The 19729-nt window shown below is 38.1% G+C and overlaps 3 protein-coding genes across 3 annotated transcripts in view; 1 reads left to right on the top strand and 2 right to left on the bottom strand.

Moving 5' to 3' along the window:
* Positions 1–2054, bottom strand: part of LOC135205323 (zinc finger protein OZF-like) — a 32623-nt gene extending 30569 nt beyond the window's left edge. The window contains exon 1 of the mRNA XM_064235763.1: positions 1906–2054. The gene's annotated coding sequence lies outside the window, so the exon portion shown is untranslated. The remainder of the gene's footprint in view (positions 1–1905) is intronic.
* The window catches only part of LOC135205324 (large ribosomal subunit protein eL15-like), a 71135-nt gene that overhangs the window by 11120 nt on the left and 40286 nt on the right, over positions 1–19729 (top strand). The gene's annotated exons all lie outside the window — the stretch shown is intronic.
* The window catches only part of LOC135205319 (probable chitinase 2), a 29791-nt gene continuing 20353 nt past the window's right edge, over positions 10292–19729 (bottom strand). Inside the window, exons 2-9 of the mRNA XM_064235751.1 lie at positions 15748–15945; positions 15318–15477; positions 15025–15121; positions 14674–14901; positions 14285–14470; positions 13796–14019; positions 13253–13459; positions 10292–11713 (exon numbers count right to left, since the gene is read on the bottom strand). Of these exons, the coding sequence (XP_064091821.1) occupies positions 11599–11713; positions 13253–13459; positions 13796–14019; positions 14285–14470; positions 14674–14901; positions 15025–15121; positions 15318–15477; positions 15748–15945 (1415 nt within the window). The 3' untranslated portion in view covers positions 10292–11598. The remainder of the gene's footprint in view (positions 11714–13252; positions 13460–13795; positions 14020–14284; positions 14471–14673; positions 14902–15024; positions 15122–15317; positions 15478–15747; positions 15946–19729) is intronic.

The following is a 19729-nucleotide window of genomic DNA, read 5'->3' as shown; positions in this document are numbered from 1 at the left end:
TCAAATAATGATGTTATCAGGCGTCTTTTCTGACCCTCGATAAGCGAAGGAATGGTTCTTGTGCAGGGGTACCCCTCAGTGAGTGTCTGTCTAGACCTTACTCCAGTTTTCACTTCTCATGGGATGTGATATATTACAAAAGTCTTATGCCAAAGTACGGCCATGCACAATGGCAGGCCATAAGTGATGATAAAGTGCTGAAGTTATTCTGACATCTGGTGTGGACTTAAGGACTTGGACCTGCCAACCAAATGAGATGGACCTTTCACGTATGAAATAATGATACTAATAGTTCAGAGATGGTAGACAAACTTTAGGTAACTTTGAAACCTGAAAAGGAGACAGGGATTATGCAAGACACGAAAAGCTAGTATTAAGTGTTTGCCCTTCTTGCATAGTGCATCATTTTGTTTAGATTTATCTTTATTTTGTCTTATTTCTCAAGTCCCAGTGTTCTTGTTTGTCTAGAAGAACCAAGGCTTTTATTTGTGGGATTGAATCTAGTATATGCAAAGGCCACATCTTGGAAAGAGTGTAACTCCAGCTTGCACAGCTAGTCTTTTCTACTCTTCATTCCCATATGCTGGAACCCAGTTGGTTGGTTGAGTTAAAAAACACAAAGTTCCAGCCAATTGCCTTCAGTAAATTTCATATTCTCAGTCAGTCTTAAAAATCTTCAAGAGTGAAAAAGCCAAGGAGATAGAAGAAGTAAAATATATTGTGGATATTTTATAGGGATCATTGAATACCTTTGACTTGGCTTCTTAAAGGAAAAGAAAAATAGAAAAGTTATAGGGTAAAATACCAAATGGCCAGCCTCCATCATAGCGTAACCACCTTCCCAAAAAAGTACTTTAACATGTCCTGTAACCCAGAATAGACATTAGTCAAGAGCCAGCGTCTGTCGAGGCAACACTTCGAGACCCCTGCTTTCCTCTTGAAGTAGCTACCTAGTCAGTTTTTTCTCCCATGTCACAAATTAAGGCCATACCTAGTAGGTAATTTCTAATTTTTGGGATGGTGGTTGCGCTATGGTAGTCTTTGCAGCGTCCCTTTAGCCCCTAGCTGCATCCTCTTTCATTCTTTTTACTGTGCCTCCGTTCATATTTTCTTTCTTCCATCTTACTTTCCTTAACCCTCTCCTAACAATTGTTTCATAGCGCTACTGTGAGGTTTTCCTCCTGTTACACCTGTCAATTTCCCTTCTGTGCTGAATTACCTCATAGGTTCCAGTAATTGGCCTTTGGCCGAAATTCTATAAACCCCAAAAGCTCCCATATATAACAATGCATATGTGCGGTAGCATTCCAGGATGGCCAGCATAAAAGTAGGTAACAGTTCTAAGGTTAATTACAGGTTAGTGACCGCCGAGCGTAAAAAAATAACGGTAATTTCTTGATAACCAACCAAAATACTATGTGAAAACTCAATTACCAAGGTAATATATACCCTTTGTTCTACCACATTTTCTTTCCTTTACCAATTTGTGACCGACTTTTCTGCTAGCCTATACCTAGGTAGTACCTATACTCTGTTTTTTCCCATCTGTCCATCCGCCTGTGGTGTTTGAGTATGGTAACACTGCGTCCCGGGCTTTAAATAGTTACGCTATGTGTAAGTTTTAGGTAAATAAAAGGATATCTGGGTGAACATTTGCAACTGAAAAGTGTTTTAATAATTTACTGTATGCGAAGTACACCGTTAATATTCGAAATAGGATATTATTATTATTGTTGAATGTAAGCTGAACGTAACTATCTAAAGCCCGGGACACAGTGTTACCATACGGAAACACCACAGGCGGATGGACAGATGGAAAAAAACAGAAATAGGTAGTAGTAGTAACAAATCTCCAAATACCACAGACCTGAAAATTGGCTAATTCACTTCTTTTTATTTACTCACCAGCTTTATCCAGCAGAACTGTAGGAACTAGGTAGTAGGTATCCTCCTGCGAATATCCTTTGGTTCAGAAGTTGCTTTTGGGCTTCGTAAAATCACAAAAACAGGAAGTTTCACCAAAAGTCACAAACACATAAACAAACTTAGGTAAACAGTGGTAACGAAATCTTAGATATAAATAGTAGTATATAGAAACACTACCCTTTTAACGTTTTAAATACCTAAAAAGCATTTATATAAAACCATTTTTTTTTTCAAATAAACAGACATTTTGAAGAACTTCCTGTTATGTGACATTTCAAAGATTAACCAAAAAGGATAATGAATTAGACTGCCATGGAAAATTGTAATAGTAAAATCCTTAAACTTTTGCCTTTTTAACTATTAAAATATATTTAGTAGTATTCATTCACTTTTTTTACCACTGATAAATCATGGAGGATGGGTGACAAGACACTTTCCTGTTATGCCAAAATATGGGAGATGACGTAAAAAAGGCTGCCATTTAAACCAAAAAATATTAAGAAAAAGACATTTTGGATAACAACTGAAATCAGCGTCTTATAAAACATGGATGAATATTTGTACTAAAATGTAAAAGAAACCATAAAAGTGATTGACGATTTGAATGAGACATCCTCTAATGCATGGGTTCTTTACAGGGGGTATTATATACCGTTTATACCCCTTGGGGGTATGAGACTTGATCTCTGGATATTTGTATATATTCAGTTTTAATGTGTCAATGTATACATGGGTACATTTTGTATATAAATAACTATATAAAATCATAAATGCTTTTGATTACGGTCTATTCCTAGCTATTCACACCTAAGGTAGGTATTAAAGTAAGTATATTAAATTCTATTGTCAACAGATAAAACGCAATTGGACTTGAGCAAAGGGTTATGGAAATATATTGGACAATTCATTGGGGGTCTGGCGTCATCAAATGATTAAGCACAACATGGTCATGAAACCCCTGCTCTAATGAGTTCTGAAGGTCAGTATTGGGCCTGAACATCGTGCCTGCAAGTTGCGAATGCATTTGTGTCGGGTACAACGAGGACCCACGACCTCTGCCAAGTCAAACGAAATTAATATTTATTCGTGGTGACCCCTGGGTCACCAAATTAGCGTTCAAAATACATAAAAGAAATCTTGTCGACAGGGAAGTCCAAGGGTTATGATGTAACTTACAAGAAGAAGAAGCCACTTAATGGTAGACTAAACAGATTTAAAAATAAGGAACCTTGTCCATGGAATGAAATGGGCTGCCGCTTCAGGTGCTACAGCACATAAAACTTTGAAAGGAGTAGCCAGATAAGGAAAACCAATAGAGAATACAAATAAAAACTGAAATGCATAGGTTAAAAGAGAGAATGGAAGCAGTGGCGAACAAGGTACATTTTTTAGAAAAGGAATACACAAGTAGAGATGTCAAACCCAGTGTCATGGGCAGAAGTAAGAACCCCATGGAGTCCAACAGGAGTGGACCATACCTAGGGAGAAGTCAGTAGGGATAGGGGCATGTAAGACTAAATACAATAGTAAAAAGACAAGAAGAAGTATAAAGAAAAAAAGACTATACACTAACTGTGGAATATATTATGTAAATATTAGGGGCATCAAGTCAAAATTAGACTCCTTGAAAGAAATAATAGAGAAGGTAGACCCAGTAATAATGTGCCTAACAGAAACTCACCTCCACGAAAATGCATATGTGGAAATAACTGGGTACAAAGTGTTCCATAACAACAGGAGAAGGAATGGAGGAAGTCTCCTAATAGGAATTAAGAATGAACTGGCAAGTGTCACCGTACAAGCTAAAGAAGAAAACACAACTCATTAAGCTGTCTGGGTCAGTATCAATAACGGCACAAACAAGATAAGGTTAGGTGTTATATATATGCCCCGCAGGAAAATAAGTGCAAAAATGACCAGCTGATAAGTATGTTCTCCTCAACAGAAGATGAAATAAATAAAGCAGAGGAAAACAAGGAAAAAGTAATGATCCTGGGAGACTTCAACTGCTGAACCTAATCAAACAAAACAAACTAAAGTTATTAAATAATCATAGAAAATGTACTGGAACATGGACAAGAATACAAAATATGCATTAGTCTATTATCGACTATGTAATGACAAGGGAAGAAGATAAAGGAGTATAGGTAATGGAAATAGATGAAACAAAAGACATAACTCCATACAGGATATCCTCTGAATTGGTGCACTCTGACCACTGTGCTGTGAGAGTGGTCATGAACTGGAGAATAGTATGCGAGGGAAGCTAGAGTCGAAAATATGTAATAGATACAAGAAAGCTGAAAGATTGCAAAGACAGACAAGCCTTGGTAGAAATAGCAAGAGAAAATAGTCCAATAAAACAGAAATACACCAGATGGCAAACAGAACTGGACAAGATATTGAGAAAGTGTAAGGTAAAAACCAAAGTGAAAAAGAACAAATCAAGAGTATTAAGAGACCTAATGACGGCTAGAAGGAGAATAAAAAAGGAAGGGAAAAAGTTCATTAATACAGAAAAGAAGATACGGCAGGTGCAGGAGAAATTAATAAGTGAATACATTATTAGAGGAAAAATGAAGGAAGATGGCATTAGAATAAAGGAGACAGCAGCTGGAATAAAATCCGAAGGGGGAGTAAATGGAGCAGCCTTTTGGGACTTCAAGAAAAAAATTGACGGAACGAAACCAAATAATGTGGTGGCATTAAGAAGCAAGGAAGGGAAAGTAATAGAAAATGTTGAAGAAATTAAAAGAGAATATGAACAATATTATAAAGATCTATTCATATTAGATAAAGCCTTAAAGATGAAATCAGTAGGCTAGCAGATGAAATTAACCTCCAGTACCAGAAATGGATGTCCATAAGTGGGACAGGAAAAACGGGAAAAATCCAAAAGTCAAGTATTCAAGAAGTGGAAAAAGCAGTAAAGAACCTGAAGAATAAATACACCCCAGATAGTCAAAGTATAACTAATATAATAATAAAAAGTATGGGTACGGAAATGACTGAAAGTCTGGCACTTTAAATTGGAGACATTGAAGAGGAGTTAAACACTCCGGATGAATGGGAGAAAATGTATCACTGAATAAAAAGGAAGCAAACTGGAATTAGAAAACAAGAGAGGGATATTCATTACAAGTAACTAAGCAAGGTATTTGAGAAAGTGAGGATGGAAATAACGAAGGACGAGTTAAACCAGAAGATAAGCCGGTTCTAATGTGGTGGCATAGAGGGAAGACCCACAGTTGATCACCTGCTAACCTTAAACGCTGTGATTGACTACAACTCACTGTTAGGAGCCCCAACGTACATATGGTTTGGGGATGCGTATAAATGCTTTGACAAACTGGATCTGAAGGACTCCATTCAAAAGAGATAGGGGGAAAATGATAGGATGGGAAAGATGCATGGTTGATAAGAAAAATGAATGAAAATGGCAAAGCAGTCATAAGATGCCCAGCGGGAGAAACTGACAATTGACATAACAGAAAATGTGAGGCAAGGTACAATATTTGGCCCAAAGCTATGAAGCAGAGTGACTGACAGAGTAAATGATTTAAGCAGGAAGAACGTAACACTCATAAGAAACGTAGCAATAGAGTCCTTAATATTTGTTGATGACATAATGTTCCCCACAAGTAGGAAAGGAGTAGTAAATGGCAATTGGCAACTGCCGTAGCCTAGAGCAGCTTAAGAAATTTACATTTAATACGAAGCCAAGTAAGTCAGCAGTGCTTAGTAATAGATAAAAAAGCAAAGAAACCAGATGTACAAATAAAAACAGAACTTAAAAATGGTCCAATTAGTAGCGTGAAAGAATATAAGTACTAAAGAGAATGGTACACACTAAATGGATGTAACAAAGTAGGAAACATGGCACTAGAAGTAAGGAAAAGGATCTATGAAACAGTAGTTGTACCAACCTTATTTGCCAACATAGAGACGTGGAGTAACGTAACGGAAAATGAATTAAATGCGCTAGAGAAAATGCAACATAGGATCCTCCGAGGAATGTATGAACAACCTAAGGGCACGCCGTATTGGGGAATTATAGCTGAGTCCGGCATATGCCAGTAGCCTACAGAATTGTTTATAAGAAGATAATGCTTTTCCACAACATAATAAATTCGGAGGAGAAAAGATTAGTAAAAGAAATAGTTGAAGATCAGTTAAGAGCCCCATATGGGCAATGTTGGACAATAAGCGTGGTGAACATATGCACCAAATATGATATAGAAATTAATGGACTAAGAGAATATCCCAAAGCAGCACTGAAAAAGGAAATAAAGAAAAAATTAATCAAGATATCCAAGAGACTTTGAGAGAAAAGAGAAAAGAAATCAAGAAGCTGAGATTCATAGACGACTTCGAGGAAAACAAGTACATAAGGGAACTGGATACAAAGGATGCATGTATCATAATGAAAGCCAAACTGAATACGTTGAACCTAAAGGCTAACTTCCGGGGCAAATTTAAGGACAAGGTCTGTGAAATATGTAGAGTGGAGGAGGACACCACCGAACATTTATTTACGTGTAAATTACTACAAAAAGCAGATAAGGATATAAGATTAGGGACACTGTTATCCCCTAACAGGAAATGGAGAATATATAAGGATATCCCTCAAAATTAAGAAAGTTCTTAACCTGGAAAGCGATGGAGGTCAAAGCTAAGTAACACGGCTCTGCCTCACTTATAAAGAAGAAGAAATGAAAGGGAGTTTGGGTAAAAGCAAATAAAGCTTTGCAGCTCATAGTGTAGTGTGTCCGCAACTGTGTTTGTGGAGTGAGCGCCTAGGAACCAGGAACCAGGAAGTAGCTTCCGAGTGATGAAATATGTATAAAATTAATCGTAAATAAGACAGTACATTTAAAGCAGTGGTAAAGACGTTAAAAGGAGATTTCGACTAGAAACCGTCGCCATATAAGTAAGTTTCGATGTTCTTTGATTAGATACTAGATTTGGAATACAACAGTGATCATGGAGTGAACGAGATACTACCTACTAGAAAGCAACGCAATTGTGCCATTTAACGAAAGGTAAAATTGAGTATAATTTGAAATCAAATGCTATTCTGCAGTTGAAAATGTTATTTTTCAATTTCTAATTGTAAATTTAGAGATACTGAATCCCCTTATATCCAATAGCTCGGGTGACCATAGTTGGAAAGTGGGTAAAAGGATGCCTAGCTATTTAGCTTAACCACAGTACAGGGTTCCCAGATTTGGCGGTTTCCCACCAAATTTGGCTGGTTTTTTTCTAATTTGGTGGGTAAAGATTTACTTTGGCTGGTTAGTGGTTTTTTGGCTGGTTTTCAGAAACGCTATTTGAGCTAAACACTGATCCCACTTTTGGGGAATTTGTCCCCAGATTGGGAATTTTTAAAGGTTTTCAGGAAAATCTGGGGAATTTGAACAGGTTTTCAGTGAAAACTTGGTAACATTTAAGCAAAATATGTAGATAGAATAAAAAAAAAAAAAAAAAAAATCACACGCACACCAGACGATCACAACAAACACAAAAGGTCGAGACCATTAAAGGGGATTAGCGCAGATACCATATTTTCTTAAACCCATTCAAACTATTGAGGAAAAAAGAGTAATAAGGTGGAAGATTTGGCATGTTTATTTATTTATTTATTTTTGTTGTTGTTGAGCGGCCTGCCATTTCGTTGTGGATGGATGATTAATGGAAGTGACCACGGGATTAAGAGGATCGTCTGTCACCTCCCTTCATTTGTCAATACAAAAGCAAAACAAAAATTATTTTTCATGTATTCTTATATTAGTTTATATTATGTAACTAAAACTATGATGCTGCTATACAAGCATATATATGATAAAAAAATATGCATTTATAAAGGTAAATATAACGCACATATATTTGGCGGTTATTTGAGCTGGTTTGGATTTCCATTTGGCGGGATTTTGGCTGGTTTTATGGTAGACTTTGGCTGGTTGGCAGTGCTGTCATCTGGGAACCCTGCCACAGTAGAACGCTAGTTCCTTTCTGGCTGGAAGAAGGGACGGGGGTCTTCCCCCCCTTACCCCCTACCTAATCTAACCCAGGGCCCTGTGAAATGAAATAAATGGGTGGATTCAAGTAATTTTGCATCCTCATAACATCAAAAAACATAAATAGTAGGAAAAATCATTTTCAAGGTAAAAATAGGTGCGTTTGATTACCTACTCAGAAATGCATGCCATTTTTCGTTATTTTTTGTCTGCCGACTGGAATTGACCTGTAATTAACCTCGGAACTGATAAATTTTTGTATGCTGGCCATCCTGGAATGCTATCGTGCATGCGCAATGTTAATATATAGAGGCTACTAGGGGAGTTTACAGTATAAAGTGGGGTTTCCCTCATGAGGATTCTCCCCAGCTTAGTAACACAGCTTGCTAAGTCAAGGTTGGTTAGGTTAGTATAGGGTAAAATACCGAATGGCCGACCTCTACCGTAGCACGACCACCTTCCCGAAAAAGTACTTTTAACACGTCCTGAAACTCAGGATAGACATTAGTCAAGAGCCAGCATCCACCAAAGCAACACCTCGAGACCTGTACTTTCCAAACAAAGTAGTGAGTTTTTTCTCACAATTCACAAATTAAGACCATAAATTCCAATTTACAGGAAGGTAGTTGCGATATGGTAGAGGTGGCCATAAAGTATTTCACCCTAGTTCCATTTATAATAGGTTTCCTTAGCCAGTCCCTTCTTGAACATATGGCTCCTGAGGACTTGAGCATGCGTGGAACCGTTCCATAATACCATCATGGCAGTTCGTGTGGAGTTACTTTATAGTTTTACGTTTGACCAAACTAACCTAAAATGAAGGGCGCTGCCCCCCCTACATAGCCTAGGGTACTGTAAATTAAGTGTGAAGGTTGCGACCTTTCCTACCCACACTTAATCTAACCTAACCTAAGGTGCAGCGTCCTTATCTGCTGGGGAATCTACGCCCCTTTGGATGCCCTGCTAACATAATCTAGGTCACCAGGTCCTTGGCCTACCTAGTGTACGGTGTCATTTTGAAAATGTGCAATAAACCATACTCAATTCAGGATTTGAAGAAGTAGGCTATCTTGCTCATTTGTATTTTCATCCACCTACGATGTCTTGTTTCCTGCTGCGTTCTTCCATATTTTATACCAATTCATATATTAAAAGTAGTATACAAATAAATTGAGTGTGTTATAATGCTTTACTGATCCTCCCCCCTCTCTGTAGAACAATACAAGCAAGGGAAATTACAAATAACTGTAGAATGGAAAATAATTAGAATTATAATTTATGACTATGCTGCGGGATATTAATACATATTAGAATTCTCCAGTCTCATGACTTGACCAGAGTGTGTATGTGTGTGTGTGTGTTTGTGTTCCCTGCCAAGTCCCTAAATGGCAATAGGGCATCCAAGCAAGAGGATACCAATCTTTCCCAATCTTTACTCTGTTATTTTCAAAGGCTACTTTTAGTATATTGTTGGAAATCAGATTTGAAATCGGCAAGCAATGTACACTCAGTTTCTGACGTACAAGTGCTCATTTTTGGTGCCTATTATGCAGTGTTACAAATATAAGAAATATTTGTTGCTACAAATGTTTTCTGAACAGTGTACCTTGAGATTATTACTAAATTAAATGTTAAGGAACATTTCAATATGAAGTGGCAGTCCCCGGGTAACGACGTTCCTAGATTAAGGCACTTTTCAATTATATTCATCAGAAATTATTTCCAGGGTTACGGCGCCTACAACGCTCATCTGGCAGAAGAAATGTGACACCAAAAATGCAAAATAATCAATTTTTTTTTATGCAAAATTCAATAAGAATGCAGTTTACACATAGTTTTCACTGCACCAAAAGCATTAAAAGTAAGGTTTTCTTAGGATGTTCCCGCTTACGGCAATTTTCGGGTTACGACACATCTCAAGAACGGAACCCCCGTCATAACCCGGGGACTGCCTGTACTGCACTGTATGTGTATGAGTACGGTATAGGGACAGTCTGAAAGGGCAAAGAGCAGTGAATGCTCTTCCTGTAGATGTTTCTTCTATTTTTGGTCTTTAGGAAATTGGGGAGGACATGTCACTAAGAAGCCAAGAAAAAAATAATTGAATTAAAGCAGAAAATAGAACAACTGGGCAATTTGGTATTGTTCTTTTTTTATCATATTTTAGAAGGACCATTACTTGTTAGGTTCATTTTCATACAAGCAAATTCTGTACATTAAATTTTATTTCTAAATCCACAATAAGTAAACTATCAATTTACAATACTTTAGATATATTCATGTAGATTTGTATTTGAAAGTATATATATATATATTATATATATATATATATATATATATATATATATATATATATATATATTGTTACAAGAGATAAAATATATTCACAAAAATACTGGAAGATGTAGAAAGACTTTAGAAGTATTTCTATAATTTCACAGTCAAAATTTGTGTGAGAGTGCAGTGAAAGATTAAGATGGCCAAGTAAGACGAAATTTATATGAATATTGAAGGAACATGGACCTGACCACCCACGTTAACCAGAAGGTACATTGCCAAAATATCTTCAGGCAAAATAAATCTCCAAATTTGAGAGCCAATTCTAATCTTGCCTTTAAGTCTGTTCTACAATTTCAAAATGATTCCCACTTTTATCTTACTGTCTTTTAATTTGAGGATCATTACTAATTTTTAATCTGTATTTTAAAATTGAGAATACAAATAAATAATAGTTTATATTTATTAATTTATTTTGTAGCTCATTACTAGTTTGATTCTTTGTGTTTTTAAATGTAATATTAAATTCTTTACCATCTTTAAAGACATATCCCTTAAATATTTTCATCTTTGGCGTCAGGCGTATGTTCAACGAATGCAATAAGTTGAAGGAAATTAAATATCAGAACTTAAAAACAAATTATCACAATCACTTTACTCCAGTAATGCATTATCTTATGTATACAAGGCAAGTTATGATGATCAAAGAGAACCATACACATCTTGTCACCTTGAACGAGAGAATTCTCCTTGAACTTATTATAATGCAAGTTTCAAAATCGCAGTTTTTTTCTCTACATCTTTATATTTCCCCAAACAATAACATGAATTCAATGGATGGAGTTCTTAAAATTCTATCCTGCACCGATGTACAGTAGTAACTAGGAAACATTATGCTAGGACGGATTTTGTGAAAGACAAGTTTACATTATCAAGGCAGCCATCAAATACTGTATTGAGCAGTTTGAACTTTGATTTACAAAGATCAGATGCATTTGGTTTGCATCAGGACGCAGTTACTTGCAAATGTTTTGAAAGATCAAAGCTGTCAATTCAGATGGCTTTGCTAAAAGCTAAAAGATAGAAAAAACTAAATTGGTTAACCCTTTATATACAATATAAAAGTTTTTTTTAAACTGGAATCCAACAGAGGCTGTTTTATGGTGGGCTATGTTACCATGTTGTTGTAGTAGTGAAGCTAAGCCGGACTCTTCCGGCGCATACTCCTGCCTTACCGAGGAGCTTATATACGAGGACACATTTGTCTTCATTCGTAGCCTCTTTAGAAACAGGACATCGACTCAGTTGTGGTGGTACTAGGGCTGGTAGGGATTGTGAGGATGAGTCGGTGTAAATGCTCTTGCGTAGTTATCGAACCTTACTTTGCAAGGAAAGAAGCAAGAAGAAGAGCGAAGAGAGTCGTGGCTGCTGGAACCACGGCTGAAGAGCCTCCTTTTTCGGGTCTCTTGCGGTCACCACCGAAACTAGAGGTTCTGGAAATGGGAGAAAAACATAAATTTTTATTTTCATGCTACAGTAGCACGTTAGCTTAACAAATACGTAGGGAGGTCCGGCTTTCTTATAAGCAACAAAGGCTATATTACAGCCTGCACCTAAGTTATTTTCTAGATATCTTACAGCTAATATCAATTCTGCATACAGTGTTCCTCCCGTATTTGCGGGGAATAGGTACCAGACACATCACCCCCCCCCCCCACCACGAATGGCTAGAACCAGCGAATAGTTGAGACCCCTAGAAAAATGCGTAAAACTGCCTATTTTGTTAGGCAAAACTCAAGTAAAACCCACTAAAAATGTTTATACCTGTTTTTTTTATACAAAGGTTTGTCACTAAAAGGGCATTTTATGATGAAATTGATAAAAAAAAAGAAGTTTGTGGATATTTCTCATCGAAAAATACCATAAATAGGCAAATTTTCCACGAATGATGGGGCTATATGTTCCCGAGAGAAATCCGGGAATCCGAAGTCTGTGAATATGGTGGCTTCACTGTAATGCTTAACATAAACTAACCTGACATTCAGTTAACAAGATTTATTATAAAATGTATCATATCTACATAGGTTTTACTGCAAAAAACACTAAGTAGTGGGTCCTTATATTTGTGGTGGATGCATACCAGACACCCCCGCAATAGCTAAAAATCCACGAATGCTTAAAACCCCTAAAAAAACCCTGAGAACTGCCTATATATTTTGTCTCTTCAAACACAAGAAAAATCCAATGAAAATGCTAATACCTGAATATTGTAATTAGTTCTATCACAAAATGTGCATTAACCATGAAATGTACAGGCAGTCCCCGGGTCATGATGAGTTCGGCTTACGACGATCCGAGGTTAAGGAGCTTTTCAATTATATTCATCAGAAATTATTTCCAGGTTTACGACGCCTACAAAGCTGATCTGGTACAAGAAATATGACACCAAAAATGCAAAATAATCAATATTTGAAGGGTTTTTTTATGCAAAATGCAATGCAGTTTACATAGTTTTTAATGCACCCAAAGCATTAAAAGTAAGGTTTTCTCAGTATCTTTTATGATGTTCCGGCTTACGACGATTTTCGGGTTACAACGCATCTCAAGAACGGAACCCCCGTTGTAACCAGGTAAATAAATGGAAAAACAAAATGCAATTTTTTTTCACCTCAGTGACCAGAGTAAGAAGACTGTTACAAAGATGAAGAACTCATTCTTGGTTTCTTTCTCAAAAGGAGGTCGTTTGTCATTATGGAAAAACAACACAGCAGTTATTGCTAGATTATTGCCCCTCATAAGTATAGCAAGAGTTTTGGAAACTTCTGTCACAAATAAAGGAAAAAGAATTCACATGGGCGTTAACATTTCCTTGAACAAACGAGCTCCTTTCTACCCGTGACTGCGTACTTTTGGTTAAACGAGAAAGTGATCTGCCATGGATCTGTCGAGAGGGATTCAGATGCAGTCATAGTGGACTGCTCATTTTTATTCTTATCATTATCAACATAAGTTTTTTATGAGTTAGAGCTTACCTTCTGTCATCAAGGTCGTTATCTACATCGAGGTCTACGTCGGGTTTATCATCATCTATGTCGGGCTTGTCGGGCATGCCAGGCTTGTCGGGCATGCCAGGCTGGTCGGGCATGCCGGGTTTGGTGTCCACACCAGGTGCTCCAGGAGTTGGGCGCTTCTCCTTGTGGGCTACCAGAGCCTTATTGATGGCCATGAGGAGTGGGAACCTAAGTAGAAAAATGCACCAATACATTGATGTAGTAAAGCCACTTATAAGAAATTCTCATGTTTTATTGTTGTTATTCAACATATGTGTATACATTTTTTTTTTTGGAACGTGCTGCAAATGCCACCAACTTGCTGAGCTGGCTTCTGCGGAATGGAGTGCTCAGGTGTGATAACAGTAAATGAAGCATGTAAACTAAAGATCAAAATGGCTACTACTAAACCGAACTTAGACTGGATACACTGAGTGGATGAGATCACATAGTCTATAACAATGTTTCATGAAAAAGAAGAGCTCAGATCAGAAGAAGAAGAAGGAAGTGACATGTCTCTCTCACCTCTCCCTGTTCTTGGAACAGACGCCAGTAAAGTCGTCTGTGTCGATGGACCAGATCATGAGGCCTCCGAGGCCATGAGACTGGGCGTACGCCACCTTCAGGTTGATGGAGACGGGATCGTCATAGCCGACCCACATGTTGTCACGGAACATGTAGGGAACCTGGTGGGCTTTCTGCCACACAACGTTCCATAGTCCAGCTTCGGATGTTTGCTTCTCACAAATCTGCAAAGGAAAACAATACCGTAATGATTCTCTCTGATTTCTGTTTCCTAGAATAAGGTTACTAAGAAACAAGACCCTGAATCTGATATTGCTACTTTAAGAGTGATAAAAACATAGGCATAATGACACGAATGACAAACTTGCTCCTTCCCCAGTGGAAGATTGTTTGAGTCCATTGCATATGATGGGATTATTTTGGTCTTGCTTTTAGAGCATGGTGATGCTATTGCAACTGAATCACATAACTGCTATGTATTTTCTTTACCTCATTGTAGCCAAGGAATCCATCCTCCTTGGTATAAGGTCCAGCAAAGGCTGATGATTGGGCTGGGGCAGAAATGCCAGGCTGGCTGGGGTCAGCCAATAGGAAGGTCCTTCCGTAGAATCCTAAACCAAGAACGAGTTTATGGGGTGGAGCACCAGCATCCATGTAGGCCTTCACTGTTGAGTCCTAAGGGGAGGTAAAGATAAAAAAAAGGCTTCTTTTAGTAAAAGTCATTATTTTCAGCATAAGTGGATGTCATAGCACTTCCAGTGTAAGTGAATGAAAGGGAGGTAATGATACATATTAGCTTCATCTTCCTTGAGAGTTAGCTTGTGGTGAGCACTCAGACAAGCGTATCAAGACTTGTAAATCGTTACAGTAATACATACCACGTTGAGGGCCTTCTCTTCATCTGCTTCATCGTCCCGTGAGTAAAGAGGAGCGTTGTGGCCGGTATGTCCATCCCATTTGCCGTGGTAATCATAAGCCATGATGTGGATGAAGTCCAAATGCTCCACCAAGTCATCGATGTCATAAGCTTTGTCGATGATGGATTTGGCAGCTGCTGTGGCCGCAGTCAACATCCAGCCGTACTTCACGAATTCTTGACGAAGTTCCTGTTGGGTGAAATGTGAGACCCCTTGAATTCATCAGTTCTGAAAACTGAATATGGATAATGAAGACGCATAGACATATAAGTAGGCATGTAAATGGTGGCTGTACAATCAGTAAAGACCTACCTTAACCAGAAGAACGAAGTTTTCCTTGTCCTGAGGCACACCACCCCTGCTGGCAGGGTACTCCCAGTCCAGATCGAGGCCATCAAAGCCATGAGTTCTGGAAATGATGAGTCAAGTGAAGTTTACTTGTTTTCCTTGAAAGACTCCATGGAAATACCAATAATCTGCAGTGCCAAGATTACAATTTTCTACCAATTTCTTATGTCAAAAGGCTATTGAATGGCTTGCCTTTTTCCAACTCAGGTTATTCTACATACATCAACTTCAATGATAAAGCCAAAGTGAAGACTTACTGAATAAAGTTGACAGCTGAGTTGATGAAAGTCTTTCTGGAAGCAGCTGTGCTGGCCATTGCAGAGTACTTGGTTGAACCCTCCGTCCATCCTCCAATGGCTATGAGAACCTTCAGTTTAGGGTTAATCTTCTTTAGGCCTACAAACCTTTCGAAAGCCTCTGCAATTAAGAAAACATAGTCAGCTGCCTTGAACAAAAAGGAAGTAATAATACACAAAAAATGGTTAGGGTGTTAACAAAGTTTCCTTCTGCAGAAGAATATGAATTAAGTGCTCATCAGTAGAGTTGTAGGAGATTCGCCATTTCTGTCATTAGCACCGGATTAGAGGAAAACAAATGCTTATAAAATTATATTTTTCACAATTTCAGGACTGGTAAATGATGCTTTGCATACAGCCTTGTCATTCACAACTCACTATCACTACTCACTCTTGTTAATGTCGTACTCTGGATCCAGTGACTTGATGGTGAAGGTGGTTTCGTCGAGTCCAGCAAAAGCGTAGACGAGAGACGTGCAGAGTCTGGGTTCAATGTTCTCGATGTCGAACTTCCCAGGACTTGGCCTGTAAACTGACCAGGACCCCAAGTAGCACACCACATGCTGTTCGTGCCCCTGGGACCATACACCTGTAGAAAGAACAAAAGATCTTTGGTTACTCTTTAGCAAGACAAAAGGCTAACCTTCCAGTGCACAGCTGATGTGAACCATAGAATGTTAGGTTACTGTGCAGTCATGTCAGCCAAGTGAACATAAAGTGTAAAATAGTTCATAAACATAAACTATGATTTTGTAAAGCAGTTGCCATCACACAGGCATTTTCTATGCATAAAGAATAGGTTATTTCCATGGGCCACTTAGTCTCCCAGTATTTGGATCCTCCAGTGGTAAGTTACATCAGGTTGAAAGAATTAAAGGGCAGGTTATTACCAAGTCTCATTTTTCCTTCCCCAGACACCTGCCTATCTCTCAGTTCCTGAACCACAACAACAGATGGGGTCTTCAACACGATACCATGACACATTCAGGTCAGTTGACTTTCTTAAAGTTTCTCTTGGAGCTTATTTTACTCACTACAATGAGGACAAACAGAATATGTAAACATTCTCATAATGCTCAAATTTTCCCAAGAATTCTAACCCAGACAATGGTGGATTTAAGTGGGCCCACCACATCCCCCCCACCCGCATGGATATGAATATTAGGACATTGTTTTTCAATTGATCATTGTTAGTCGCAGAAGTCTGCTGTTAATGATTACTTCAACAACAGCAACAACTGTCTATATATATATATATATATATATATATATATATATATATATATATATATATATATATATATATGTGTGTGTGTGTGTGTGTGTGTGTGTGTGTGTGTGTGTGTGTGTGTGTGTGTGTGTATGATATTCCTAAGTGGGCCCCCAAGCATGAAGGAATTCTGGATCCGCCATTGAACCCAGACGCTATTGCAAGTGACGTAAATATTCGAGGTATATATTATTTGGGCATATTATCACTACAATTTACAATTTAGTCCTGAAGATACCTGTCATATATATATATATATATATATATATATATATATATATATATATATATATATATATATATATATATATATATGCGTGGATGTTATGTAAAATTTTTACAGAACCAGTACCAACGTAATTGGCGGATCTGCCTATCTATTACAATAAATCCCTTGTATTATTTTGTTCCCGTTTTCTGCCATTTCAAATGCCTTTAGTTTGACTTTATTTTATAGTACTAAAAAATTTTTATTTAAATTCTTGCCCATCCCATTTTTCTGCAACAATAGCCCCGAATAATAAATGTTGCTAAAATAAATAATAAAATATTTCCACGTTTTGTTTACATTCCTTCTTCTTCCTCTTCTTCATTCCGAAGGACAGGAAGGCGAGTCAGGTGCAACGCCGTATCCCACAACTCTGCTACCATTAGCCAAGTGTCCTTCGTTGTATCGGCGTTGTCTCCGCACACTTCCTTTCCTTCGCACACACAAAGGAAGGTTATGACGAGCTATTAAAAGCCCCGGGTCACGCACTTGTGGAATATAAACAAAAGGAGAGCGGAGTTGGTTTTTTTTATTCATTCCTGCGGCTGATGCAAAGGTTGCAGTGATTTTTTTTATATATTACTACAGCAATAACGTCTGTAACTGTTTGGTATTAAGGCGTGGCTACCGTATTTACCTCGTTTAATATATGTTAGGCCTATTATTATGTTTCCAGTCATGCATTGAAGGCCTATTTTTGTTTCCAATCATACGTTGGGACTCAACTTTACCCGCCAAGTACGACATAAGCCTAGGAGAATAATCCAGCACGCTAGCAACCAATCAATAATTTACAAATAACGCATATATATATATATATATATATATATATATATATATATATATATATATATATATATATATAATCGCCAATTAACGGTGATCATAGGTTTCGTTGTCCAATGTTCGTGCAATGGAAAAATCTAGTGCGGTGACCATTATACTCCTACGGTAAACTCGTAGTAGTAGTACTAGCTTGATCAAAAGATTGACCTTAGGTCTTGCAACGCTGCTTTTCTTATATTATAAAGTCAGTTCATCAACGATGTCCATTGTTCTAGCAATGTCAGCTCACAGTACGAAGTCATCCTGTCGCTTGTGCAATCAATCAATCAATCGAATTGAGTGAGTGACCGATGGATGTAGGAAGCAAAGCAAAGCGTGCACTCGGGTAATGGTCGTGAAAGTTCGCGTGTTGTCAATAACAGTAAAATGACCAGTTTCTTTTTTTTCTCTCTCTCTCGTAACGAAGCCACATTTTACGTCTTAGTATGTTTAATCGTTAAACTTTGAGCTGGAATTGATTTAGCATTGTGTTTGATTGTTCATTTAAGAGAAATGTTTGATAGGAAAGGCAGAAATGGAGAATATAAGTTATGAAATGACCGATATTTTGGATCTAATGCAGACATGAATTTTGACAATCCACGCATGAACCATTATAGTTCTCTCTCTCTCTCTCTCTCTCTCCCAGTTTGCACAACTGCTTGTTCCTGTGGTAATGAGTCGAAAGTAAACATAGACGTCTTACTCATGTCAACGGTTTCTGTGACGTCATTAAAAGCACAGTTGGTGATTCCCGTTTTCTGTGAAGGGCGCTCCGCGCCCTTTACCATTTCCAAATGATAAGTTGGCCCCGCTTCATGTGGGGTAGTCTTTTGGGGCTGAGGTGCCCATCTTTACCCGAGTTGCTGCGACCCACATCAGTTGAATAACTCTGATAGTATTTCACTGCCAACGTCAAACTGATGGCATCTTAAATTTATTAGTTTATGAAAGGATGTATTTAATATATATTTTAAGGATGTAAGTTTCTATATTAATTCCAATTGCATAAAGGTTGTAGGATAGCTTATAATAAAAAAAATAAGGCAATAGTCACTGCAACTATTAACTTTGAGTAATATATATATATATATATATATATATATATATATATATATATATATAAACCAATCGAAATTAGACTTTATCAATAACAGTCTGTTTAAAATGAGTCTAGTTAAAATCGTAGAGGTAAAGCCATATGCTATTGAATCCAGAGAGAGAGAGAAAGAGAAGCCTGTGTATTATTTTCGGGGGAGTCCCACCCAACAGGTGACATTTACCCAAGAACCATTGTTGGGTTCTTGCAACGGGTCTTTTTCTCAAGGTGATCAACGTCTCTCACCCGCCGCCCTACTGCTTCTCTCTCTCTCTCTCTCTCTCTCTCTCTCTCTCTCTTGTCCCTTACAACATCCAAAATTGGGCTTCCCCGTTACCAGATACCTGGTCGTTTCGATGTGGGAGGAGGGTACAGGGGGGCGCCGTTGCAAAGGTGATCGGGTCATGGTAGGGGGGAAGTTGTCGTAGTTGTAGAGCTAGTACTAGAGGGGTTGCTTGAACGCCGGATGTTGGGGGGCAGGGGCGCACCAGGGTCCGCCATCTTGTTACTCCTTTTTTTTTTCCGCTTTCGCCTTCTGGAGGCTTCGTAATATTTGCGTGTTCACGGCATGAATTCACACCAATGGCGCTTTAGTTCGCCTCCACTGGAATAAATGGTTGTTATGACTCATTCAGTATATATGTGAATTCTCGTGAGAATGGGATATATCAAGTGTTCTCTCTCTCTCTCTCTCTCTCGTCGTCTCTCTCTTCAGCTGCTCTGTCTCTCCTCGTCTCTGTCTTCCAATCTCTCTCTCTCTCTCTCTCTCTCTCTCTCTCTCTCTCTCAACTCCATTTCCTTCTTTGAAAGAAACGCTCAGGAAATAACATTATCCCAAGACATTTCTGATTGTCTCATTCGATCATCAGCCATCTTGAACTCTTCCCTTCCGAGCCAGCACGGGGCGCCCC

Source organism: Macrobrachium nipponense, chromosome 49 (assembly GCF_015104395.2).
Source record: "Macrobrachium nipponense isolate FS-2020 chromosome 49, ASM1510439v2, whole genome shotgun sequence".
In the NCBI taxonomy this organism is placed as follows: Eukaryota; Metazoa; Arthropoda; class Malacostraca; order Decapoda; family Palaemonidae; genus Macrobrachium; species Macrobrachium nipponense.
This window is presented reverse-complemented; position numbering and strand designations above follow the sequence as displayed.